We start from the raw sequence: 27,323 nt of genomic DNA on the forward strand, positions 1-27,323 counted from the left end.
AAAATTAATTCGGTTTCTTAGCAACCCAGATGAGTAAAACTTAAATATACTTTGGCTTCTTTTGTAAAGCAATGGATAACGTTTCCACTAAAAACTGTTAGTCTCTCTTGGATTTACAGAAAAGATTTGCTGAGATATATTACTCTGAAACATTTATGAAAAGCTATCTTTCAAATGGTAAGTGAAATGAATGTTCCTGCCTTTTGTTTTCATTTTGAATTTTTCTGGTTGTCAAACTGACTAGATCTTTGGAGCCTATATGTTTTATAAGTTAAGGTATATAAAATGAATTCACCTATGAGTAAAGCAATTCATTTATCCATGATATAATAAATAAATAAGAAATTATGAAAGGAATGTAAGAAAAAGAAAGCCCTGCTAAAAGACAGTGCTGAGATTCCCTTTATATAAGTTTTACAAATATGCATGAATTTGTGGTCTAAGAATTTTACTGTGAGCATGATAGCATATTATATTACATTTTTTTATGTTGACAACATTAAGATATCAAGAGTATCTGTATCTATTATTTATTTTCCTATCTGTCTCTACCTATCTACCTCCCAAATATAACGTCATAAAATTAAACTCAGGTATGTAAGCAAAGGAACTTTAAATTTGCATATATTTACTAACTAAAGAAATCTGTTTCTTTTTTTATTAGCAAATTATAAAAGCAGATAACAAAAATATTTAATAACTTTCCTGGAGAAAATATTTGAGGAAGAAATTCAAATGAATGTTTTTTGTATTGTCACTAATATGATGAAGTTTTTCTATATTTAGACAAAAATATGATTAGATGTTTCTGTTTTAGAAACAATTTTCAGAAGGTGAATATAAATTTCACAATTTGGCAAACATAGTTATAGTGATTGAACTATATAAAATTTGCATTTTGGTAAGGTTGAAAATGGTTGAATGACAATTTCACACAGCTCTACCTAAAACATGCAGAACTATGCATAGAGTTTGTAGAGATAGAAATCTTTGTCCTAATAATCTAATTAGGGGTTGACATAAATAAATTATCCAGGTACAAGTCAAAACGTAGATTTGAGTTCCATTGTTGTATTCAGAAAAAGAAAACATGAAGCCTATATGGAGATCTGAAAATGCCGGTGATTGGAGGCAGCATTTAAACTGAACCTTGAGGTATAAAATATACTATCTTAGGTGGAGAATAACTCTGCTTATTGAATGCAGATAAAATCATTCTTTTATTTTCAATGAAACGTCTTGGACAAAATATAGATTTTATAAAAGCAACATTTACTATTAAATCTTTAAATGAGACTATCACTAATTTATTTTTTCCTTAATTTATCAATCATATATTTCATAACTTTGGATTTTTCTATGCTTTATTTTTTTCCATGTAAAATGAAGATTATGGTGCACTATTCTATGACAGTCTTCAATTATTCAACTGGACCTCCCAGTTGATTTATTTCTGCCTGGGAACTACAAATACATTTGTGATTCTATGATTTATACATAATAGAAGCTTAATTTTACATACATATTATTCAAGAGGATAATATGTATTAATAAATTCATAATATAAGGACAAAATAAGGTAGCATGCAGAACTGAAACACATTTATTCTCTTTTAAAATGTGGCATAGTATATTGAGGCCTTGAATGTACTTGCTTCACTTCAGATCACAATGCAACCAGCTCAGAAACAGTGATGATTATGGCACTGAAAAAATACAGTGATCCCAAGTTTGTCAGCCTATCGTGGAAAAGTCTACAATGTTGTATAACAAGTTTAAGAACATGCTTTTGGTTGGTGAAGGAGATTCCATAATCACACCAGTGCTGAATAAATCTCTTGCTGAACGAAGACAATATGAGGAAGCAAACAAAATCAAAGATTAAGGGAAGAAAGTGACAAACAAAAAGTTGGAAAAGGAGTGGATGCAAGGACTCTAAGTGGAAGATCTGATACTCAGAACAGTAATTACCACAGCACAATGGAGCGAGCAATGAAGAAAACAGACAACCCTGAGACCAGCACTAAGAAAAAGCCATCCAGTGATGAGAGAGAGATGAAAATATGGCTGATGGATTCTACATTACATAGCAAGGTTGACATATTTAGAAAGTAGAGAGCATATCAGAAGTTTGTGAAGTTCTCATCTGTCATATTTAGACTGCTGAAAGTTTTAAATTTTTATCAGCATAGGTTTTGATGTTGAAAATTTGTTTTGAGGGAGAAAATCTCTGTATCTTTGTTTAAAGGAATTAAACATTATCAGTAACTGTTCTTGTGCAGTAGTAACAGCTACATTATATAGTAAATAGGGGCAAAATCCATTTAGAAGATGTTAAACTTCATTTCCAGACATGGTTGTAGTGTATTTTTAATTAGTGCATGTATGTTAATGTGTAATTGCTAGTAGAATAAAGTTATATTTTTAAAACTGTTGCTTGTAGAAAACTTTCCAGTTTTCCCAAATACCATGGGTTTTGGGCATAGTTTCTGCAAATCTTGAATTACCAGACTGTCTTTTCAGGCCGTGGGTTTTGTGAAAGTTAAGCATTTTTATGTAAGTTAAAATGTTACTTCTATATAAGTACTCACTCCCTTCTTTGATCAAAAGTTAATTTTAATCTCACCATCTACTTTGTGCTAAGTTCTCCTGCTTCTTTGAAACAATGTATGGTCTGTATGACTTTTTGTATGACTACTATTAAAAGACAATCAACTGACATGAACTGACTGAGAATTCTAAGTAAAAAACTCATGTTAATTTTTGAGAGTCATTTTGTTTTGTGACAGGACATTCAGTGATCTTATGACTTCCCTTCAGATAACAGGTTTAGTATATGTGGGAATGAATCTGGCTTTAGGGCTCAGTCATTTGAGATCTTTTATAGGCAGGCATAAGTAACTAAAACTGAAAATGAAATAAGCTTATTTTTGAGGAATGGTGTAAATTTCTAAGATTTTTTTTTTTAAGTTGTACTCATTAAGGACGTCACAAGGCAGCATTTCAATGGAAAAAAAGCAATTCATGTTGCTTATGTGTTAAATATAAGAAAATGCTATATAAGGAAACTAACCTATTTGAAAAAATGGTTATATTAGAAGAAAAAATTTATTTTCATTTCTATATCATACATGTGGAAGAGTTGCAAAAATACAAATACGCGTTGCTCCATGTACTTCGATAGTTTGTGTATTGGCATGTGTGGACTAAATCAGGGTGAAACTAGTGTTAACATAAATTTTAAGGGTATGTTAACTAAAGCAGAGGTCCCCAATCCAAACCAGGCCACACAGCAGGAGGTGCATGGCGGGCCAGAGAGCAAAGCTTCATCCATATTTACAGCCACTCCCCATCGCTCACATTACCATTTGAGCTCCACCTCCTGTCAGATCAGTGGTGGCAGTAGAGCCTCATAGAAGTGTGAGCCCTATTGTGAACTGCACATGTGGGGGGTCTAGGTTGTGTGCTCCTTATGAGAATTTAATGTCTGCTGATCTGTCACAGTCTCCCATCACCCCTAGATGGGACAGTCTGGTTGTAGGAAAACAAGCTCAAGGCTCCCACTGATTCTACATTATGGTGACTTGTATAATTATTTCATTATACATTGCATGGTAATAATAATAGAAATAAAGTGCACAGTAAATTTAATGCACTTGAATTGTTCTGAAACCACCACCCACCCCTCCTCAGTCTGAGGAAAAGTTGTCTTCCACAAAACCACTTGCTGGTGCCAAAAAGGTTGGGGACAGCTGAACTAAAGGATGGTGTTTCTAAGATTTTTTTTTTATATTAGGTCCCTTAATATTTTTCAATAAGGAGGATACTTACCATGTTTTGAAACTATATGAATGTGGGAAGATGACTTAAGACTAGTGTTCGGGTGTGACATTGTATGGTTTGACCCTCTAGGACAATTGTTTTTCTCTACAAATTAGAATTTTTGAATTATTTCAGTAATTAGATTTTTGCTTTGGAAAAGTCTTACAATAGAACTAGGAATTACTGTTTTGAGAGAACCTGCATATGTACTGGTCCTTATCTATTTGGTCCTAAATAAAATTTTAACCTGTACAGATTTATTCTAGTTAATCCATAAGGGTCAACATGTAAACCTGTTTTGATTAAATATACTAAATATTGTTGCTGACTATAGTCAACCTAATCTGCTATGAAACGTTAGAATTTATTTCTTCCATCTTACCATATGTTCTTATCTATTAACCAGCTTACCCTCATAACCCCCCTCACCCATCTACTCTTCCCAGTCTCTAATATTCATCATTCTATTCTCTATGTGATCAAGCTTTTTAACTACTACACATGAGTGAGAACATGCAGTGTTCATCTTTCCGTGCCTGGCTTATTTTGCTTAACATAATAACCTCTCTATCTCCATCCATGTTACTGCAAAAGACAGAATTTTGGCAGGGCGCGGTGGCTCATGCCTGTAATTCCAGCACTTTGGGAGGCTGAGGTGGGTGGATCACCTGAGGTCAGAATTTCGAGACCAGTCTGACCAGCATGGTGAAACCTCATCTCTACTAAAAATACAAAAATACAAAAACTAGCTGTGATGGGCACCTGTAATCCCAGTTACTTGGAAGGCTGAGGTATAAGAATAGTTTGAACCCAGGAGGCAGAAGTTGCAGGAAGCAGAAACTGTGCCATTGCACTCCAGCTGGGGCAACAAGAGCAAAACTCAAAAAAAAAAAAAAAAAAGAGAGATACAAGATTTTATTCTTTGTTTTGTGGTTGATTGGTATTCTGTTGTGTGTGTATACACATTTTCCAGTGTTCAATTGATGGGTACAACTGGATTTTATATCTTTGCTAATTATTTTTGGTATTTTTTTTTTTGAAACAGGATCTTACTCTGTCACCCAGGCTGGGTCACGATCCAACAGTGGCAGGATCATGGCTCACTGCAGCCCCAATCTCCTGAGACTCAGAAGATCCTTTTAACTCAGTCTCAGGAGTAACTGAGAGGACAGACACATGACACCATGCCTAGTTAATTTTTGTACTTTTTGTAGAGACAGAGTCTCACCATGTTGCCCACGATTGTCTCAAACGTGTTTTCCATTGGCTAAATATTTCACAGTGGGATTGCTGGATAATATAGTAGTTCCGTTTTTAGTTTTTTGAAAAATCTTCATTCTCTAGTAACTGTACTCATTCTCACAACAATGTATACATAGTCTCCTTTTTTCTACACCCTTGACAACATATGTTACTTGTTGTCTTTCGGATAATAGCCATTCTAACTGTGGTGATTTTGATTTGCATTTCTATGATGATTAGTGATTAAGAGCAAGTTTTCATATATTTGTTGCTCATTTGTATGCCTTCTTTTCAGAACTTTTTATTCATGTACTTTGCCCACTTTTTAATAGTATTGTTTGGGTTTTTTGCTGTTGAGTTGCTTAAGTTCCTTGTATATGTTGAATATTAGTTTTCTGCTGGATGATTAGTTTGCACATATTTTCTTCTATTCTATAGATTATCTCATTACTTTGTTTATTTTGCTGTACAGAGCCTTTTAGTTGAACATAGTCCCATTTGTCTATTTTTGGTTTTGTTGGCTATGCTTTTGGGGTTTTAGCCATAAAATCTTTGCCCAAACCAATGTCCTAAGGAGTTTTCCCAGTGTTTTTTTCTAGAAGTTTTATAGTTTCAGGTTTCTGGGATTTTTGTGAAATTTCTTTGATCGAGATCTGTTGCTGGAGAATTATTTTATTCCTTGAGAAGTGTCATATTTCTTGCTCTTTCATGTTTTCTGTGTCCTTACATATCTATGCATCTATTTTTTCTTTGAATTTTTTGAATTTTCTTTTGTAGCTTAGGACTTTTTCCAATTATTTATCTATGATGTTGGCTGGGGCATTTGGTTTTGATTCTGAATGTGTGCGCTAGTATAGTCTCTATATGGTTTCTTTGCCTACAAACAATGTTAGTGGTATCTGTGATTTCCTCAGTGACTTGGGGTGTGGTCATTAGTGGAGGCTCTGGTGGAGATTTTCTGGGAAGAGAGATTGCTAGTAAGTCCGTCTTCAGGGCCAAGTGGTTGCAGCAATGGTCTGAGTGTACCTGTCCTTTAGCCCCCTGGGGGGTGTATGCTGGCACTGGTGTTAGTTATCCAGTTGGGCCATTTATCAGGCCTCCACGTATCTTGCCCAGATGGTGGTAATGGCAGTGGTGGGCCAGGTGGGTGGACTGGTTTTTAGGCCCCTGTGCAGACAGCATGGTCTATGGCAGTAGCAGTGGCAAGATGACCCTCTTATTCCTGAGCAGTGCATACTGGTGTTGGCAGTGGCTGGGATTGGCTGGGCAGATCCCTCCCCAAGCTCCTAGATGACACATGTGTTTTTAGTGCTGGCAGTAAGGTGGGTGGGCCCATCTTCAGGTTCCTAGGGAGAGTGAATAGATGGTATAAGTGTTGGAATGGATAGAAAAATCACCAAGTCCTTGGGTGGTGTGCTCAGGCTCAGAGATGTGATGCCAATCTGGAGTGTCTGTCCTCAGGCTCCTGATGGTGTGCAGGGGGATAGGCTGTAGTAGGCAAGCTGAGACAATATGTGATGGTTGGTATGGATACCTGATCATAGGGTTCGTGCTAGAAAGCACAGTGTCCCTGCTGTTGGTATGGGTAGGTTGCTATCAGCAGTCTCCTACAAGCAGCGCCCAGGCTCTGGGAAGTGAACCCAGAGCCTGAGAGCTGCTTGTAATCTCTGGTAGCAGCAGTGACTGTAGTGGTGAGTGTGAGGAGCCTGATTTTCAGATGTTCCCTAGAGCACAGAAACTATGCTGTTGGTATGGGCAGGATTGGCACAGGGAGTCTCCAGTTCTAGGCTGCACTTGTTTCAGCTCCCTGCTGCCGGAGTGACTTCAGCATTTTGCAGAGAGTGGAGATGAGGATCCCACCCTCTATTGGGTGCCAGAGCACATAACCACACTGCCAGAGGAGCAGGGTCACCACTCACAGCCCAGACATGCAGCTCTCAGGCTTACCTGCCCTTGGAGGCAGCAGCAGCAACAGCACCAAACAGACGTGAGAAAGAACCCCACCCTCTGTGAGCCAGCTTTAACACAGGCCACACTGCTAGTGGGAGCATGGTCACAACTCACAGCCCCAGACAAGCAGCCCTCTCTTGCCCATCCAGCCCCTGGATGGGCAGCTGCAGCAGCAGCAGAATGTGAGGAAGAAAAAGATCCCATTCTCTATGCTTAAGTCCCAGCACAGAGGCAATTCTGCCAGCAGGGATGTGGTCACTCCTTCCAGCCCCAGTCAGACAACTCTCAGGCCTGCTTGCCTTGGCTCCCACTGGCAGCAACTGCTATAGCACTGTGCAGGGGCAGGGGAAAAGATCCCACTCTCTGACTGTGAACCCAAGCACAGTATGTGACACAGTTAGAGGTGAAGGCACTTATCAAAGCCCCAGACAGAAAGCTCTCCAGCTCTGTAATTTGGCTTTCTTTGTTCCCAGTGGTTGCCTCGTTGGTGTGCTGCACCATTGTTTTTTTTCCAAGGAATAGCACTCTGTGGGACAAAAGTACTGGAGAACCCAAGCATCTATGGGCTCAGCCAGTGTTGTGCCTCTGTAGCCCTCTGGGTGAACACCAGGGTATATAAACAGAGGTTCCTAGGATGTGGAGATATGAGAGCTGTTGTTCCCAGAGCAGGATCCAGAGTGGTGATGACTAGGCTCTCACAATGGTGCTATGCAGCAGCCACTTAGGTCTCAAGGGTGAGTGCAACCCAGTACATTTTCTATCTGGTACAGTGCCTTCACTGGGTCTCCAGATCAACATCCACACTAGTCTTAGACCTAATGTGAGTGGAGGATCTCTCCCATGGTTAGGATTGCAACAGTCCACAGTAAGGATGTAAGCCAATGAGGGTCTTCCATTTACTCTTTCTCTGCAATAATGACCTCCTATGGGCTCCCAGACAATCTTGGCCAAGCTGGCCATTTGGTTTCTTCTCCTTCTGTGTCTCAAGTATTTCCTGTGATGTCTCTTAACCTCCAGTGTTCGCTACTAGATGTTCTATCTGAAGTGTGATTATCTATTTGGTTAAGTTTTGTTTCTTCTGTCTGGAGAAGGCAAGTGCCTGATACCTCTAGTCAGCATCTTGAACCTGTCTCTACATTTGAGACAGGTTTCTTCATCTAGTTTCTTGATGAAGATGTTTATTGCTGTAAAACACCTCCTTAGAACTGCTGTTGCTGTATCTCATAGGTTTTGGTTGTATTTCCACTTTCATTTGTTTCAAGAAATTTAATTTTTTCTTTGACTCATTTGTTGTTCAAGAGCGTGATGCTTAATGTCCAGGTATTTGTATAGTTTCCAAAGTTCCTTCTGTTACTGATTTCTGGTTTTATTCCACTGTAGTCAGAAAAGATACTTGATATGTTTTTAATCTTTCAAAAATTTGTTTAGACTTGCTTTGTGGCCTAACATATGATCTATCCTGGAAAGAGTTATATTTGTAAATGAGAAGAACATATATTCTGTTAGCTGCTGGGTGGAATGTTCTGTAAATGTCTATTAGGTTTATTTGCTTTAGAGTGCAGTTTAACTTTGATACTTCATTGATTTTGTCTAGAAGTTCTGTTCATTTCTCAAAGTGGTGTTTTGGTGTCCCTTACTATTATTGTATTGCTGTCTATCTCTCCCTTTAGATAAAATAAAAATTTGTTTTATATATTTGGGTGCTCCAGTGCTGGGTGCACATCTATTTGCTATTGTTATATTCTCTTGCTTAATATACTTCTTTATCATTATGTAAAGGCCTTCTTTGTCTCTTTTTATATTTTTTAAAATCTATTTTATCTGAAATAAGCATAGTGACTTCTGCTTACTTTTGGTTTCCATTTGCTTGGAATATCATTTTCCATCCCTTCACGTTCAGTCTATGTGTGTCTTTACAAGTGAAGTTCTTGCAGGAAGCATGTAATTGAGTCTTTTTTAAATCCATTCAGTCTATATTTTTTAATTGAGGAAATTAACTTGTTTACATTGAAAGTTATTATTGACACTTGAAGATATACTCTGACTTTGTTAATTGTTTTCTGGTTGTTTTGTATATCTTTCTTTCTTTATTCCCTTCTTATCTTTGTGGCTTGGTTGTTTTCTGTAGTGATAAACTTTGATTCCTTTTTCTTTTTCTTTTTTTTTTTGTTGCTTTCTATGTTTTTTAAAATTTTTTTGTGTGCCTTTTCCTTTTTCATTTTTTTTCTATGATTAGTATGAAATTTACATTTTATTGAAATCTACTCATTACCTGACCTTCTTCCGTAAACTGTTTCTTCTCCTTTATTCCCTATTGTGGTTAATAAACTGCAATATATTTGAAACAAAGCCCAAGATTTTAGATTTGCTAAGTAGCTCATGAGAACAACCTCCCTTTCTCATCTTCATGCTGCATTTTTGTTTAGGTTTTTAACTATCTCTCATCTAAATTGTTGCTATGTTGGGTTTGGGATTTTTTTTTCTTTTTTTTTCTTTGCCTTAGGTTTCACTTTTTATTGTGAGGCTGTTCTCCATACTGCTACCACGTGGTCTTTCCAAAATACAAATAACTTGCTAACTATTTCCCTGTTGTAATTTTTTATTTGTTCCCTTTTGTCTCTTTGATGAGTTTAAAACTTTTTAGTGTGGCATAAAAGACTTTTAATAATATAACTCCAACTAATTTTTCTAGTTTTTCCCATTATACCATTTTTCACTGTCTCATCACAGAGAAGCTATGCGCCTTTTACATGCTTCTTGCTTTTCTTTCAGTATAGCATATCCCATTTTAAAATAAAAATATGTACACTAGTATTTGGAAAACAATCCATCATTGAAAAATGTTATAAATTTTTGAAAATGGACATTTTCAACATATCTGAAGCGTAGTTTCCTTTCATTCGCAGTAGTTTCCCTTCACTTACAACTTTAGTATATTGAAAACTAGCATGTAGAATTTTGACCTTCTATTTTGATGCTATAATGAAACAACACAAAATTATAGCACAAGACAAGGAAATTCATCCTCACCTCAGGTCTTTATTTCCCAGGAACCAGCATTGTTGTACTATTTCTACTTCACCAAATATATTTTAATTGGTAATTAGCCTTTCCAAGGAGACTTTGAACTAATTGAATCATCCAGTAACATATTGATAATGTCATGAAATCTGAGAAGGGTAATAATGATTTCCTTGTCACTGGTTAGCTAGTCAGCAAAAAGCAAATCCATGATTCTCATTTATAACTTTCAATAGCAATAATTACAAGGTACTTGTGATGGTTTAGGCAGTTACAGGTATCCTAAAAATAGGTGATGATGAATTTCACATACTTTCTATTTCTAGGTGAAACATTACCGCCTTCCTTTACCACCTGGAATGTTTCTACTTACCTTTCAAGATCAATCCAAATGACAGCTTTTGACATCACATCTATTTTCCTGATAAAGCTAGCTGACAAATCTCCTTGCTTCTCATAATACTTGTAATATCTATCCTATTACACAGGTTTTATTTTTGGTTTTTATGTTTGTCTTTTAAGTAGCATTTCAGTTACTCAAGGATATGGATTTTATGTCAATCACTTAAAAAATGACCAGCCCTAGTGCAGTGACTGCTGTGACAAAGGTTCTGAATAAACATTTGCAGCAATGATACTTTTCTCCTTCTCCTCCATCCACATTTCCTGACATTTCTGAGCTTTTTCCTGCTTCAAAAATCTTTCAAAGATTAACTTTGCTTGGAGAGAAAATGTTGAATACACCATTGCTATAGTGACAAGCTTCACCTATTTCCATGTCTATTGCAGATTCCTCCATGTGAAAACGCCCTCCACATAATGTACTGTGAGTCTCAGAGAGGCACAAGAGATAGGGATATTGCAAAGAGGCTGCAATGTTCTTCACGACAGGATCTCAACTCCAAATGGAAAAAAAAATGTTCTGCAACCTCCACAATGTAAAATGAAAGTTAATGTATGGGAAATAAAGCCACCTGATTTTAACTACAAACTGTATACCTCCTTGAGAATTCCAGAAAGACCATCCAAACCCCTTAAGGAAGAAAAAAGGAGGAAAAAAAGCAGTTTTCCAGATATAATGCTTCACTTACCTAGCATAAGGAATCATCCTAAGAAGGCCATAACTCCTAAATTTATCACTACATTTCCACATCTGGATTCATCAAAAGCAAAGTTAATGTTTGTGAAGAGTGGACAATATCCAAAGGGTGTATATGTCAATCCCAAACCACATGATTTTCGACAGGTACAACAGAGAATTTGAATAAAAATACTTTAATATAGATAAGGGGAACTATGTATTATATTTCATTCATTTCTTAATGAGAAAAACTTTTGCATATGGAAAAAAAGGTGATATAATGTGTATAAGGATGCATCTTTTTTTTTTTTCTCACAGAACAACGCAATTAAGATTTAGCAATAAATGATAGAAAAGAGAGTAAGAACTTGATTGTTTCTGATGAGGTTTTATCTGCCAGGTCGAGTGGCCAATTTTGATGTGGACTTTCTTAGGTTTCAAGAGAACAAATTGGGTTTAGATCTGATTGGAGAACAGACATCAGATGCCAGGAGTTTATAATCTAGAAATAATAAAATAAATGTGTGGTGTAAATTAATGAATGAATGAAAATAGTTAAGAAGGGATACTCTATTACTTTAATGAATCTTTTGGATGATTAATAATTTAAATAATATATGGGCAATAATTAGATTTAGAATTTAAAAGGGTGATGAAGAATATGGAGATGCAAATAAGGTCAAACATGATTTATGCAAAATATGATTCCACTAAAATGTGAATATATTACATTCTTAGTTTTCTAATTTAGCACATAAAATGACTCTTGCTAGGCAAAGATGCATTAGAACTAATAGTACAGGATCTAGAAATAGTGAGATAAAAGAATAAATGTATTCCAGTGGGAAGGTATAGAATAGTAGTTAAGAGCATGACTTCTGAGATCAGAGTATCCCTGTTCTTTTACTTTCTAATAACTTTGGACAAGATACTAAGCCTTTTTCATTATTTATAATGTGGGTTAACAATGCTACATATTTTATGTGGTTATTTTAAGTTATGAATGAACACATGCAAAGCACAACAGAATTTGAAATGTTGAGGTATTCAATTAATGTCAACTCTATGAGCCATTAGGAGAAAATTTGGAAAATCCAGGGAGCCATAGTCAATAACTCTCTTTATGTATTCAGGGCAGCTAAATACTTTGATTCATAGTAAATAACATGTTACCTTTTGGAGATGAGGAAGGTCATTTAAATATTCAATGTTACTGGTTTATTTACATACTTTAGTAAGCTAGTCATGGTGGCTGATGCCAGTAATTCCAGCACTTTGGGATGTCGAGGTAGGCAGATCATGAGGTCAGGCGTTCAAGACCAGCCTGACCAACATGGTGAAACTCTGTCTCTACCAAAAATAAAAAAATTAGCCAGGCAGCCAGGCATGGTTGCATGCACCTATAATCTCAGCTACTTAAGAGGCTGAGGCAGGAGAATCACTTGAACCCCGGAGGCAGAGGTTGCAGTGAATCGAAATCACGCCACTACACTCCAACCTGGGCGACAAAGCGACTCTGTCTCAAAATAAATATATTTTAAAAATAAGTAATTTACTAACCACAGACTTACAAAAGGAATGGGGGATATTTTTATTTTAGCAGAATTAACTTGTTTCTATAAATGAGTCAATTGGAGGCAGAGTGTTATAAATTATGTAACCACCAGATGTCAGTATTGTCACTAATTAAACCTCAATGAAAGCTTTTTGAAAGGAACTTGGTTTCGTGTTGTATTCAATTAAGACTCAAAAATCTCGTATTAGAGAATCTCCTTCTTTGGAACTTTTAATATTGTTCTATATGCTTGTGGCAGGTGATGCATTAAGAATAGAATCCTGTTTAACTTCTGCTTGGTACCCTCACTGTTTCATGTCACATTTACTTAGCTTTTGCGTAGAGACCTTTGTGATGTTTTATTTGATCAGTTCATGGAGTCTACAAATTCTATTTCAGTTAAAATTGGTTCACTTAAACCACTAAAAATGCTATTTTGTTTATAGCTTATATGTAAAAAAAAAAATAGTAACTCCATTCCAAGTTTGACAAATTATTTAGCTTTGTTCAATATTTTTGCTACATTGCTGAAGTAAGTTCAGCTCCAGAAAAATAATATGCAATTCTATGTGTCATAAATTAAGATCAAGTTTAGGATTAAGTTGTCAAATTTTGAACAGGCTCCCTTAATTCCACACTGTTTAAGATAATATTTCTGATCTATTCACAAAAGGGTAATTGAAGTACTCCTCCCCACCACAAAATGAATTGTCTGTACACTATTTAAATCTCAGATTATTCTTTCAAATTTTCATAAACAAGCTTTAAATACTACATTTGAATGCCACAACAAAATTGTCAAAATTACATTTTGCCAAGGAAATATTTACTATTAGGAAAAATCAAATTCCAACTACAATAAGAAACAATGTATGTATTGGTAATATTGCAATCTTTTCTTTACATATCTAGTACCAACCTGGTTTACCCAATTTTAAGACAACTTATGAAAAGGACCCCTTTGGATTAAAATTTAAGTCACAATCCTTAAGTACAGGTAAGCTGTTATGATGTTATGAATATTGCAAAAAATAAACTCTGCATTATATATTAGTAGAACTGTAAAAGCTTATAACTAAACAGGTGGATTTTATCATCACCTTTAATAATATGGTAAATTTTTAAATGCCGTTTTGATTATTTGCAACAATACATTTACTTTGCTACCACAACTGTTAATATATTATTAAAGATTCTTTTTGTGACCCAATGTGTCATGTATAGAGAATAAATGGACTGTAATGCTTAAGAGAATAAACTCTAGAGCCATGCTGTGCAACTCTGAATCTTGGCTTTACTGCCCTAAATCACCTAAACTGTCTATCTATTGGTTTCCCCAGCTGAAGATGCAGATGATAACAACTATATCTACATCATAGAATTAATGTGAGCCTTAAATGTGCTAAAGGCACTTAGTAATGTATTAAAAAGCACATGGAAATAACATACAAACAGGCATGCTATTATTACTGTTATAGTGCCATTTGTTAAGTGTTAATTCAGAGTTAATTTGTATTATTCAGCATTTCTTATTTGGATTAGGATGGATAATATCTGAATGCTATATTTATATATTATAATTATATATAAATTCAAACAAAATGTTAACAGTGATTGTCTCTAACTAGTGAGTTCACAGTAACAATTTATTTCCTCTTTTTCAAAATGAGCAAATAATTTCATACCTATAAAACTACAATAATTTATTTTAAAATAATGTACAAATTTTAACATGTGTTATAAAAGTGTCATCTAGGTGTGTAATTAAAATGGAACATGTCAACTTTCCTAGTATATGCTATGTGTAACTCATTTTGGTAGAAAATGCCAAAGATACTTTATAAGGCCCTCAAGCTTAAAAATATTTTAAGTAAAACCTAAGGTAGAATGTAAATGTGAAATATACCATCCAAAAGGAGATACTTTAGAAAGACACATCCACAGAAATAAATGATGGGATTGGAAGTGGAGTTTGGAAGTGGAGTTTGGATTTGGAAGTGGAGAAAAAATAAGAAAAGTTTTTTTTAGATTTATATCTATAAATTATTCAGCAACTTACCCCTTCTGGGTCCTGATCTCCAAAAATGATACACCTGAGATACATCATGAACAAATACATGTGTCATTGCTAAGCTTTTCATTTGTCTTCATATCTCTAGTACAGGGATGCCATTTACTGAAAGATGATAAACAGAAGAACACTACAGAAAAATTTATCACCCACAAGGGTCGTGAATGCACCTGGGATTCAAAACTAATTCTGACGAAACACCCATGGCCTGTTAGATCTGCTTCATATACAGTGAGTTTGACTTTCTCTGCAGCTGTTGGGAAATGCTTCCAGCACTGTTGTCAACAATTGCTTTAGTGCAGGAGTTTTTTATTCCTTGCAGTGTAAAATATACTTATGTCTTTGAAAATAAAGCATATAGTCTCTGCTTTTTTTTTAAATGCAAATAGTGGATTATCTAAAATTTTGGATTTTCTTTTCTTATTACAAATAGAATTGGTATAGTGGAATAATGTGTTGATGAAAAAGCCAAACTCTGTAAAATAGTTGAAGAGATTTTTTCAGAGTCAAATTGATGATCATGACCTGTAACAGTCTCAGGAGGTCCTGAGAACATTTGGCTTAAGGTGGTTCTTTTACAGTATGATTTTATACATTTTAGGGAGACAAGTTATAGGCAAAGATATAAATCAATATATATAAGGTGTACATTGGTTTGGCCTGGGAATGCAGGACACTTCGAATCTTGGAGGCTTCCAGGTCGTAAGTACATGTGAAGCAGGGCAGACAAGCCCAAAAACTGGGGCATAGGCTGGGAAGGTTCATGGCTTCATCCAAGAAAGAATTCAAGGGCAGGCCTGTGGTGTAAGATGGCATCTTTTATTCAAGCGGCAGTGTGCATAAGCAGCAGAAGCATAGATACCCCATATGCACAATCCCCATGTAGCAGCTCAGGGGCACTTCTGCAGTCATATTTACACCCACTTTTAATTACATGCAAATTAAGGGGTGGGTTATCCAGAAATTCCTAGAAAAGTGGTGGTACCTTCTGGATCCTGCCACAGCAATGGTCAACGGTCATGACACTGGTGGGGCTGTCTCTTGGAGAGATGCTTTCAATGCCTCTTCCCTGCTTCAACTAGTCTTCCATCTGGTCTGGAGTTGAGTCCCACCTCCTACCTCAGATTCAAAGATTCTCCGATTGGCAACTGGTTGAAAGAGTTAGCTTTGTCTAGAGGGGTTAAGTAAGCTTGAGTTAAGGTGAAGAGTGGGGATTGTGGAAGCCAAGGTTCTTGTCATGAAGTCAAAGACTCCAGGTAGCAGGCTTCAGAAACAATAGATGTGAAGGTCTTATCAGACCTTAAAAGATACGAGACTGTCTGCAAAAGAGCGATAGCTTTGCAGGGCCATTTTGAAATATGCCAAAACATAGTACATTTGGGGGTAAAATACTTTTATTTCCTTCAGAGCCTGCTATTTGTCATGTAATGCTACACTAGAGTCAGGTTGAAATGTGTATCTTATTGCTACAAAGAGTTGTTTGTCAGTCTTAAGGTCTCTGTTTTAATGTTATGCTGGTGAGTTGTGCCTGAATTCCAAAGGGAGGAGGGTGTAATGAGCCATGTCCCACCTTTTCTTCCCATCAGAGTCTGAACTTTCTTTTCAGGTTTCTTTGTGTCCCCTCACTCATGAAAGGGGGCCATTCATTTGGTTGGGGGGTGGAGGGCTTAGAGTTTTATTTTTGTTTTATGAAGGCTTAAATATTGTAAGAAATTTTCCCCAAATTTCCTCTTATATAATTGGGAATCACCAGAAGTTCAGTGAATGATACTCACATGAGAAGGCCTGAAAAGTCAGCTCTGTGATACAATCATAAAAATAAAATGTTGGAGCACATAATTTTACCCTGGCTGAAATTCTGCCCTAGTCACATAAGGATGTTTTAAGCCCTTTATGTCTAAGCAGAACAAGGTGTGAATCTGGATTACACATACACATTTAAAGCAAAGACTATTAAATAGCAAATTTTAACAAATAAACAATTAAAGTTAATACATGTCTGTCTGCTTTTACTCACTTCCTTCGTACCATCTTCCTTCAGAGACATAGAAGGCGGCGTGATGCATACAGTGCATTTATGGATCGTGTGGAAGAAAAGTTTACAAAGATATGCAAGAGCAGGTGGGCAAAAAAATTAGGATTTGTTGTTAAATACTTTTATTAACTCTTTAACATTACTACTCAATTTCTGTTTTAATAAAACATTTTATCATATAAATGCTCTACTGTCAGAGGAACTATAGGTGAAGTAGTTGCATGGTGCTTAACTGTTTTAAGTGGAGCCTAAAAGAATCCAGTCCCTTTATCAAATTATTATTATTTGAGAATTTCATTGCAACCTGTTTTCTAGGTGCATAATCACCTCTCACAGCTCTCTTTATTCACATGTCAATGTCATCTCTGAGAAGTGGGGGGGAGGATAGATTAATGTCATAGATAGAGTTTAGGCTTTGAGTTTGATGAAATGAGTTCAAATTAAGAGTAATACCTACAATTTGTGATCCTGGATGATTTGCTTAAATTTTCTGAGCCTATTTTCTCAGGTTTTTGGAGAATTAAATAAGATGACATATATAAACTGCCGGCACAGTCCCTCATATCTTCTTGATTCAATTATTACTATTATTGTGAATGATAATATAGAGATATGGCAGGCCGGGCGCGGTGGCTCAAGCCTGTAATCCCAGCACTTTGGGAGGCCGAGGCGGGTGGATCACGAGGTCAAGAGATCAAGACCATCCTGGTCAACATGGTGAAACCCCGTCTCTACTAAAAATAAATACAAAAAATTAGCTGGGCATGGTGGTGCGTGCCTGTAATCCCAGCTACTCAGGAGGCTGAGGCAGGAGAATTGCCTGAACCCAGGAGGCGGAGGGTGCGGTGAGCTGAGATCGTGCCATTGCACTCCAGCCTGGGTAACATGAGTGAAACTCCGTCTCAAAAAAAAAATATATATATATATATATATAGAGAGAGAGAGAGAGAGAGAGATATGGCCTTGCATGACCATAGAAAAGTAACATATTGCCTGTGGCTCAGTTTTCTCATCTGTAGAAGATGAGTAATAATAGTACCAACTCTGTAGAGTTACTAGTGAACAGCTGCATTGTCTGGGGAATTACCCGTGGTTTGTTGTCTCACGCTGAGAAAGAATTCAGGGCACGGACACATGTGGGTGGATTAAGGAGCAGAAAATTTAATAGAAAGACTAAAGGAGAGAGGAGAGCAGCCCCTTGCCAGAGAGAAAGAGAAACGTCAGTAAAACAGGAAGGCAGGCCTACTGCAGCAGATTTTATAGGCAGGCTAGAGGAGGCGGTGTGTGATTTACACAGATCCCACAGATTGCTTTAATCAGATGTCACATTTACACAGCTATGGGAAGGCTGGCCACCCCACCCTAACTTTATTATGCAAATAGACTCTCCACTTGACCAGCACCACCTTGTCTGTTCTTTACTATACATGTGGCTGGTAAAGGGAAGGGAAGAGGGAGCCGCCATTTTGAAAATGCTTAGTCTCTGGTAGTTATTTTCTGCCAGCATTCACTGGTGCCAGTGTCCAGCTTGCTTGTTTGTGTCTGCAGCTGCTTTTTGTTAGAAAATGATTTGGGACTGCTTTTCATTAAAAAGACAAACCTTACCAAGGACTTCCATAACCCATCTGCCTAAGTAATTTCCTCTTAACTCCTGTATTGCCATGAATAGTCAAAGTTTGTATATGTGAAACACTTGGAACATGGCACATGACACTTAGTAATTGCTACCTAAGTATTTTATGAGCAACAATTCAAAACCATGCATTTTTTTGTGTGCAAAATAAAATATATAAAATGTCTAGGGACTAATAAAGTCAAGAGCTTTATGAAATCTGAGAAAGAGAGGCTACTCAGTAAGATTAGTCTTTGGATTTGTATGAGGGACTACACAGAGTGAACAGTCGGCAGATAGCTATCTCCAAGAGAACCACATGACAGATGAAAAAAGAGTAGATAGGTGGCCAGAAAGCTGTCTCCACATGGGCAAGAATTTGCTTTAAGTGGTAAGTATGAAATCATCCAACTAATGATTTGAGATGTAGACTTGTTCTGACAAAGTTTACAAAATGGTTGTCTTAAAATGCAAACATCCTGCCATTTGGGCATAAAATTATTGATTCGTGTAGCATAGTGGGAGCTTCTCCTATATAGTTGATGTACTAGAGCTTAGTTATTGGTGTCTCAACATAGAAGAAAATGGCATGGTGGTCCATCACCAAAAGTTTCTTTTTTGAAGGTTGTTTTTTCTTTTTTGAGATGGAGTCTTGCTCTATCACCCAGGCTGGAGGGCGGTGGTATGATCTCAGCTCACTGCAACCTCTGCCTCCAAGATTCAAGCAATTCTCCTGGCTCAGCCTCCCGAGTAGCTGGGATTACAGGCACCCGCCACCACACTTGCCTAATTTTTGTATTTTTAGTAGAGACAGGGCATCACCACGTTGGCCAGGCTGGCCTTGAACTCCAGACCTCAGGTGATCAACCCACCTCAGCCTTCCAAAGTGCTGGGATTACAGGCATGAACCACCGGACCCAGTCACTAAAAGTTTCTTAAAGTGGTTGCAGAAAATCATAGATCACTACTGCTGCCTGTAGCACTGTGAATTCATGGCCTCTATCTTTTTTTGAAAACTTCAACCTTCATAGGTGTCACTAGGAAGTATACTTCAGAAACAAATCTACCTCAACATTTCACAGGCTTCTCACAATAGAAATGTTTTCATCTGAAGTCATAGTTCCTCTTATTATTTAATGTATTTAGCAAACAGATTCCCATGAAGGTTTAAATAAAATGGCTTTATTTTTCTCAAATCATGAATTTTAATTATGCTGTGTTGGATCTCCCTCCCCTCATCTTGAGAACAACTTTGGCAGAACCTATAGATTTTCAACACTTCATTTGTACTAGCCCTGTCTTTTGTATAATTTAAATGCACATTCAACTATGAAAAAGTTATGTAACTCAATTTAAAAATAATCTGTAATTTAAGATATGTTCAGCCATGAAAATTCAGAATAAGAAATAAATATGACTTCTATTTCACATTGTGCATAAAGAAATAAATTCATGTGGATTGTAGATCTAAATGTGAAAGGAAAAATAATGACATTTCTGGAATACATTTAGATGATTAAATGATATATTAAAAAGAACTACAAAAGCACTATCTGTTAAGAAAAAATTATTGAATGTTCTACTTGAACATTCAAACTACAAACTTCCATCAAAAAACATCATTAGGAGAGTGAAAAGGCAGACAGAGAGCTTAGAGAGAAAATATTTGCTATTCATTTAAGCAAGAAAATTGTTTGTATTAATGATATATAAAGAACTCATGTAAATAAGAAATAGGCATATAATCCAATGGAAAATAACAGGAGGCCAGGCATGGTGGCTCACTTCTGTAATTCCAACACTGATCGGCCAAAGTGGGAGGAACTCTTGAAGCCAGGAGTTTGAGATCAGCATGGACAACATTGGGAAACCCTGACTCTACAAAAAATTTTAAAAATTAGCCAGGTGTGGTGGTACACACCTGTGGTCCCAGCTACATGAGAGGCTGAGGCAGGAGAATTACTTTGAGCCCAGAAAGTTGAGGCTGCAGTGTTTCTTCTGCTGCATTCCAGCCTGGGTGACAGAGCAAGACTCTGCCTCAAAGAAAGAGAGGAAGGGAAGGAAAGAAAAAGGAAGGAAACAGGGATTTCATACAAGAAAATCTCTAAATGACAAAACATGAAAATGGCTTCACAAGTAATCAGAGAAATATGCAGTAAGATGCACAATGGAATTCTGTTGCACAGCCACCAAAATAGCTAAAATAAAAAGATAGACAACCAGAAGCATAGGATTATTCATTCGTTTTCATGCTGCTGATTAAGACATAACTGAGACTGGGCAATTTATAAAAGAAAGAGATTTATTGGACTTACAGTTCCACATAGCTTGGGAGACCTCATAATCATGGCGGAAGGCAAGGATGAGTAAATCATATCTTATGTGGATAGCAGCAGGCCAGAAAAGAACTTGTGCAGGGAAACTCTTGTTTTTAAAAGCCATCAGATCTCATGAGACCCATTTGCTATCAGTAGAAAAGCATGGAAAAGACCTGTCTCCATGATTCAGTTACCTCCCACTGGGTCCCTCCCACAACATGTGGGAATTCAGGATGAGATTTGGGTGATGACACAGCCAAATCATATCATTCCACCTCTGGCCCCTCCCAAATATCATGTCCTCACATTTCAAAACCAATCATGCCTTCCCAACACTCTCCCAAAGTTTTAACTCCTTTCAGCATTAACTCAAAAGTCCACAGTCCAACATCTCATCTGAAACAAAGCAAGTCCCTTCTGCCTATGAGGCTGTCAAATCAAATGCAAATCAGTTATTTCCTAGATAAAATGGGGTACAGGCATTGGATTAATACAGCAGTTCCAAATGGGAGAAATTGGCCAAAACAAGGGGGCCATAGACCCCATGCAAGTCTGAAATCCAACGCAACAGTCAAACTTTAAAGCTTCAAAATGATGTCCTTTGTCTCCATGTCTCACGTACCAGTCAGACTGATGCAAGAGGTGGGTTCCCATGGATTTGGGGAGTCCTGTCCCTGTGGCTGTGCAGGGTACAGCCTCCCTCCCAGCTGCCCTCATGGGCTGGTGTGAAGTGTCTGTGGCTTTTTCGGGTGCACAGTGCCAGCTGAGAGTGAGTCTACCATTCTAGTGTCTGGAGAACAGTGACCCTCTTCTCACAGCTCCAATAGGTGGTGCCCCAGTAGTGACTCTGTGTGGGAGCTCCCACTCTGCATTTCCCTTCTGCACTGCCCTAACAGAGGTTCTCCATGAGGACCCTATCCCTACAGCAAATCTCTGCTTGGGCACCCAGATGTTTCCCTACATCTTCTGAAATCTAGCCAGCGGTTCCCAAACCTCAATTCTTGACTTCTGTGCATTCGCAGGCTCAACACCATGTGGAAGCTGCCATGGCTTGAGGCTGGCACCCTCTGAAGCCATGGTCTTTTTCCTCCTAGGCCTCTGGGTCTGTGATGGGAGGGGCTGCCACAGAGGTCTCAGACACCCTGGGGACATTTCTCTCATTGTCTTGGGGCTTAACATTCAGCTCATCATTACTTATGCAAATTTCTGCAGCCAGCTTGAATTTCTCCTTAGAAAATGGAATTTTCTTTTCTATCGCAGTGTCAGACTGCAAATTTTCTGAACTTTTATGCTGTGTCCCTTATAAAACTGAACACCTTTAACAGCACCCAAGTCAACTCTTAAATGCTTGGTTGCTTAGAAATTTCTTCTGCCAGATACCCTAAATTATCTCTCTCAAGTTCAAAGTTCCATAAATCTCTAGGGCAGTAGCAAAATGCTGCCAGTCTCTTTGCTAAAACATGACAAGAGTCACCTTTACTCCAATTTTCAACAAGTTCCTCATTTTCACCTGAGATCACTTCAACCTGTGCTTTATTGTCTATATCACTATCAGCATGCTGGTCAAAGCCATTCAACAAGTCTCTAGGAAATTCCAAACGTTCGCACATTTTCCTATCTTCTTCTGAGCCTTCCACGCTGTTTCAACCCCTGCCTGTTACCCAGTTCCACAGTTGCTTCCACATTTTCAGGTATCTGTTCAGCAGCGCCCCACTCTACTGGTACCAATTTACTGGATTAGTTCTTTTTCATGTTGGCGATAAAGACATACCCAAGACTGGGCAATTTACAAAAGAAAGAGGTTTATTGGACTTACAGCATGACATGTCTGGGGAGGCCTCACAATCATGGCGGATGATGAAAGGCATATCTCACATGGCAGCAGACAAGAGAAGAGAGCTTGTGCAGGGAAATTCCCACTTTTAAAGCCATCAGATCTGGTGAGACTCATTCATTATTACTAAGGCAGCACAGGTAAGACCTGCCCCCATAATTCAATCACCTCTTACTGGGTTTCTCCCATGACACATGGGAATTGTGGGAGTTGCAATTCAAGAGGAGATTTGGGTGGGGATACAACCAAACCATATCTATAGGCAAGGGTGTGGAGAAATTAGAACTCCTATACACTGCTTGAGAGAGGAGAACTGGGCAAGTACTTTGGAAAAATATTTTGCAATATATTCTGAAGTTCAATGTATACACCCATATAATTTATGACACAAAATTTCATTCTAAATGCTATAAAATAAACTGATATATATATATATATATATTCGTATGCACTAAAAGATATACATAGGAATGCTTACAGCAGAATTATCTTTGATAATCTTTAGAGACAAGGCCAATGGCGATAAATAATAGAATGGATACATAAAGTGTGACATATTTACACAATAGATTAATCAGCAAAAAAAATGAACAAAATGCTGCTATATGCAAGCAATAGGTATGAGTCTCACAAAGATACCAAGGAGTTTTTTTAAAGCCAGGTGCCATATATATGTACAATGTATATATATATATATATATATATATATATACACACACACACACACACACACACACATCTGTATATGCTGTATTATTATTCCATTTATATAAAGGAAAACTCTTGTCAATGTGTAAGAAATCAGGAAATTGGCTTCCTTGGTTTGAGGGGAAGGAGTACAATAGCCTTCTGGGTCCTGGAAACGTAATATTTTCTGACATTGATGTTGGTTACATAGATACATTCACTTTGTGATACTCCATAGAAATATTTATTTAATATCTATGCACATTCTACATGTATGTAAAACTTTAATAATTTTTTTGGTTGTGAGATTCTTTTTAATTGCTTTGAATTTCAAAAAGAAGGCAAGCATCATTCATTCTAAATTAACACTCTAATCTCACATCCAATTCAAAATTTCTTTGCTGTTTTCAACAAAAGCCTGCCCTGTAGGATATGGGAAAGAGAACATTGTCTCTTGTTTCTCTCTTTCTGTACCTTGTCTCAATCACACTCCATTGCTTCTTGATCTGCCTTTTATCTCCAAGGTGTTGGTGTCCAGAGGAGAAATGGAAGAAACAGGGGCAAAAAGCTCAGGTAAGAGAGACTACTGTAATCGGCCATGACATCCTCTGTGTGGCTGATGTCCAAATCGTGACTGGCTTGTGGAGGACGTTTTTGTGCATTATTCTCTGTCCTAGACGGAGGCCTCATTCAGCACAGTCCTCTGAGAACCAAAGTCCAGCAACTTACCCTAAGTCCCTCCCTCAGCCCACTACCTCTTATCAGTCTGAGAAGAGACATCTTATCATTGGTGGGATTACTCACAAGACAAGTGGATCTCATCTATTTCATTAATTCACGGTATTTACAGAACCCTCTATACAGCTCACCAAATGGTGTTGAGTACAGAAGACCCCCATTTTCCTTTCTCCTTTCCTTCACATTGTGAGCCACTCATTTTTTCATCTCTAGATACAAAGTAGGCAGCATGCTCTATGATCAAATGCACATCCTTAAAACCTCTTGGGGACATACATGAAACCACTCCTCTACCAGGAGCTCCTGAACCACCTCGTACTAAGGGGCCCTACAGATAGGCCCTGCAGTTCTGTAGCTCAGCAATCACTCATCTAGAGCAAGCCTGCTGGTTTCCTCCTCTCATATGCACCCTCAATCTTTATAAATGATAATCCTGAGCATCCATGAGTTGGCTTTGCAGAGATTATCTTTTGTTTTTTTCTCACAGAAATCAGAAATGGGTATTCCTCAGGGCTTTCCCCCAAGGTTAATGATGCCTACTTTAAAAACAAGGCCTTCAGATGTTCAATTGTTGAATTCCTTAATTTGGATGGAATAGAGCCTGTGAGTAGGTGGTCTGTCCTATTCACCTTTTAAAGATAGGACTTCTAGCAGTTTCTCTATGGTGTCACCAAAACACCGGGGGTTTATTCTAGATCCTGCTGCTCAACACACAGAAAGCCAATCACTGAGACAATGAGTATTGTCAAGAAAGAAGGCTTTAATCCAGTGCTGCAGCCAAGGAGATTGGCGCTCAGTCTCAAATTCATCTCTCTGACCCAGCTAAACCTATGGGTTTATATAGCAGGGAAGTAACATAACAATGTGTAAGAAAACAAGAACTAGGGAGGCGCAAGGATGCAATTATGATGAATGAGGGCTCCAAAAAGAACAGTTTATGGGATTATTGGATTGGTTTCAATGGACCATAGGAGTACCTGTATCCTAGTGTTGGCTTTGAGGGTTTTCCCCATTTCAAGACAACAGAAAACACATCCCATTTCTACATCCTTTAAAAACTTGTAGTCCTTCCCTAAAGGAGCTCCTACCTCCTCTCACCTAAGTGAGAAGCCTCATTGTAATGCTTCCCTGCACTATTCTACCTTATTGGTACTAATGGAAAAGGAAAAGTTGAATTATGTAAAACAGAATGTATTTAGAAGCCCTTATTTTTGCAGCATTTAATTGGCATTTATATATCAAACTTAGCAATGAGCAATCATTTTCATAGGTATAACCTTACTCAGTTGTCTTCTGACCATGCAATGTTTAGTCAGGTATTATAATTCTTATTATTGGAGATAATTATTATTATTGTGATAATTTTATAAGCTGGGAAACTAAAGTTTTCACTGGGAATTTAATGTTAACATCACTTATTCAAATGGCGCTTCACAACACCTTGTACTTGCCCTCAGTTGAATGTGCCTGCTTTCTGATAAATACGAAAAATGAATTTGACTCTTTGGCCAACAGAGTATATTTCTACTTCCACATCATAGTTGTAGTCATGTGCATGATTCTTTTTTGTTATCGTGCCTTTATAAGCTTGGTTTTCATTATTTCTGTAGTGAATAAGAGGATTAAGCAAATGATATCTAGCATTTGCAGCCAAGTTTCTGTTCCCAGGAGTGATCTATCAAGTAAGTCACCCTTTATAGAAGTTGATTCAGTGAGTTCTGCTCACACATTTTTCTTTTGTTCATTTTAATAGCTGATGGACCAAACCAGCATAGGGCTTCCTGAACTCTGGCCTGAATGTTCATCTCCCATGCATTTCCCAGTGAGGAATGAATTTTGGCACCTTCCTGGATTCTACAGAAATCTACACTCTCCCAGAGGCATGAGAAAGTGCTAAAACAACAAATGAAAGTTGCGTAATTTGAAATGCCCTTGTTACAACATGGATCAGAATCCAATCATCAGGCTTTGGATTTAGTCTGTGAAACTTAGATCTATGAGTGCTGATAATGTTGTGCTTTCTGTTAATACCCCAGCTTAAAGAGATGCCCCAGTCTCAGGTAAAGCTAACGTGAGATGAATGAACAACAATATGCTTACTAATTTTGACCACCATGTCCCTCTAAGGCCAGAGATTGCAACTGTTTGCATCTTTCATGGAAATAAGAATTATTTGGATGTAGCATATATTCTACTAAAGGATGACTGTTATGCTGGGTGGGGAAGTAACAGTTAAAAATCAAAGATTTTTATTCAAAAAAATAGACAATAAGATAGCAACCAGAGCTGAAGTCATTCAAATATAAATGTGGCACTTTCTCAGGAGATATCATCCAAAGATTTAAAAAAATAGGAAAGTTTAATTCATGACACAGTGAAGTTCTCCTACAGTTTAAATTGTTCCTAGAAATAGATTTTATTTCAGGAATCAAAGAATGCCAGATGGTTAGTGATATTGTTTATTTCTGGGAAAAAAAAGAGTATATTTATGACCTTTGTATTCACATACGCAAGGTGGGATAGGCTGAAACAATCAACATTTACTTAGTATGTTTATGGTATATCGAAATCAATATTTGGATGTTCATTTTTCAGTTTTTTCAATATACTTTAAGACACCTATCTGAGACACACAAGTATATCAAGGGAGAAGATCTCCAACTAACAGAAATAATAAATGTCCTTCTTAAAGATCATCAGGCTTGGAGAATTTATAGTTCCAACTAGAGGGAAAGGTCTCTCTTTTAGCATGTTAAAACAATTTTCTAAATTTTTAAAAAATATTTTCAAGGAAAGAAAACAAATGACTTGAAATTTCTTCTTTGCTTCTGATCAAAATTTGATGATTATAATTTAAAATTAATAAAAGGGGAGGGTAGGATTTAATGCTACTGCCAGTTTTATCGAATGGATTATCCTATCAGCTTTCCAATTTCACTATGAAAACTGTTGAAATAAAGACAAGTAAGTATTTAATAGCTTTGTTTACATAAGCAACATTAAGTGGAAAAATGAGGCAATGAAATTAAATCATTTCCCAAAGGATGTTTTGCATAATTTAAGTTCCCTGGAATTTGAATGTGTAATCCATGAAAAGAAATGTGCTCTTTAGAAAAATCAAGGCAGCAAATACTGGATTAAATAAATCAGATACCTGAATTTACTCAGGATATGTGAGTAGAAAGGTAGAAGTGCCCCAGGACTTAGTCCTTGGCCTGATCTCTTTCCTATCTGTGTACACTGTCTTGGTAATCTCATCCTTTTATTTATTTATTTATTTTTTAGAGACAGGATCTTGCTTTCTTGCCTAGGCTGGAGCGCAGTGACACAGTCATGACCCACTGTAATCTCAAACTC

At 37.2% G+C, this 27,323-nt stretch overlaps 1 protein-coding gene across 2 annotated transcripts; it reads left to right on the forward strand.

Moving 5' to 3' along the window:
- On the forward strand, positions 1 to 27,112 carry LOC108301890. 2 transcript variants are annotated; one of them, XM_017525234.2, is made up of 7 exons: positions 1 to 177; positions 10,825 to 11,281; positions 13,584 to 13,668; positions 14,831 to 14,973; positions 16,784 to 16,863; positions 23,753 to 23,801; positions 25,720 to 27,112. In XM_017525234.2, exons 2-7 carry the CDS (start codon positions 10,979 to 10,981, stop codon positions 25,861 to 25,863), a joined length of 804 nt encoding a protein of 267 aa, XP_017380723.1. In that variant the 5' UTR covers positions 1 to 177; positions 10,825 to 10,978; the 3' UTR covers positions 25,864 to 27,112. The 2 variants fall into 2 exon arrangements, with proteins under 2 accessions (XP_017380723.1, XP_017380724.1); XM_017525235.2 differs by lacking the exon at positions 23,753 to 23,801 and having other exon boundaries at positions 3 to 177; positions 25,720 to 25,806.
- Positions 27,113 to 27,323: the final 211 nt, after the last annotated feature.

Source organism: Cebus imitator, unplaced genomic scaffold (assembly GCF_001604975.1).
Source record: "Cebus imitator isolate Cc_AM_T3 unplaced genomic scaffold, Cebus_imitator-1.0 Scaffold37, whole genome shotgun sequence".
NCBI lineage: Eukaryota > Metazoa > Chordata > Mammalia > Primates > Cebidae > Cebus > Cebus imitator.

Excerpts from the sequence above, each read along its gene's own strand:
- LOC108301890 (XM_017525234.2), top strand. The coding sequence starts at position 10,979 with ATGAAAGTTAATGTATGGGAAATAAAGCCACCTGATTTTAACTACAAA. Across the intron at positions 14,974-16,783 it reads TTAGATCTGCTTCATATACA|AGACATAGAAGGCGGCGTGA; the intron begins GTGAGTTTGACT and ends ATCTTCCTTCAG. Across the intron at positions 23,802-25,719 it reads AACAGGGGCAAAAAGCTCAG|CTGATGGACCAAACCAGCAT; the intron begins GTAAGAGAGACT and ends TCATTTTAATAG.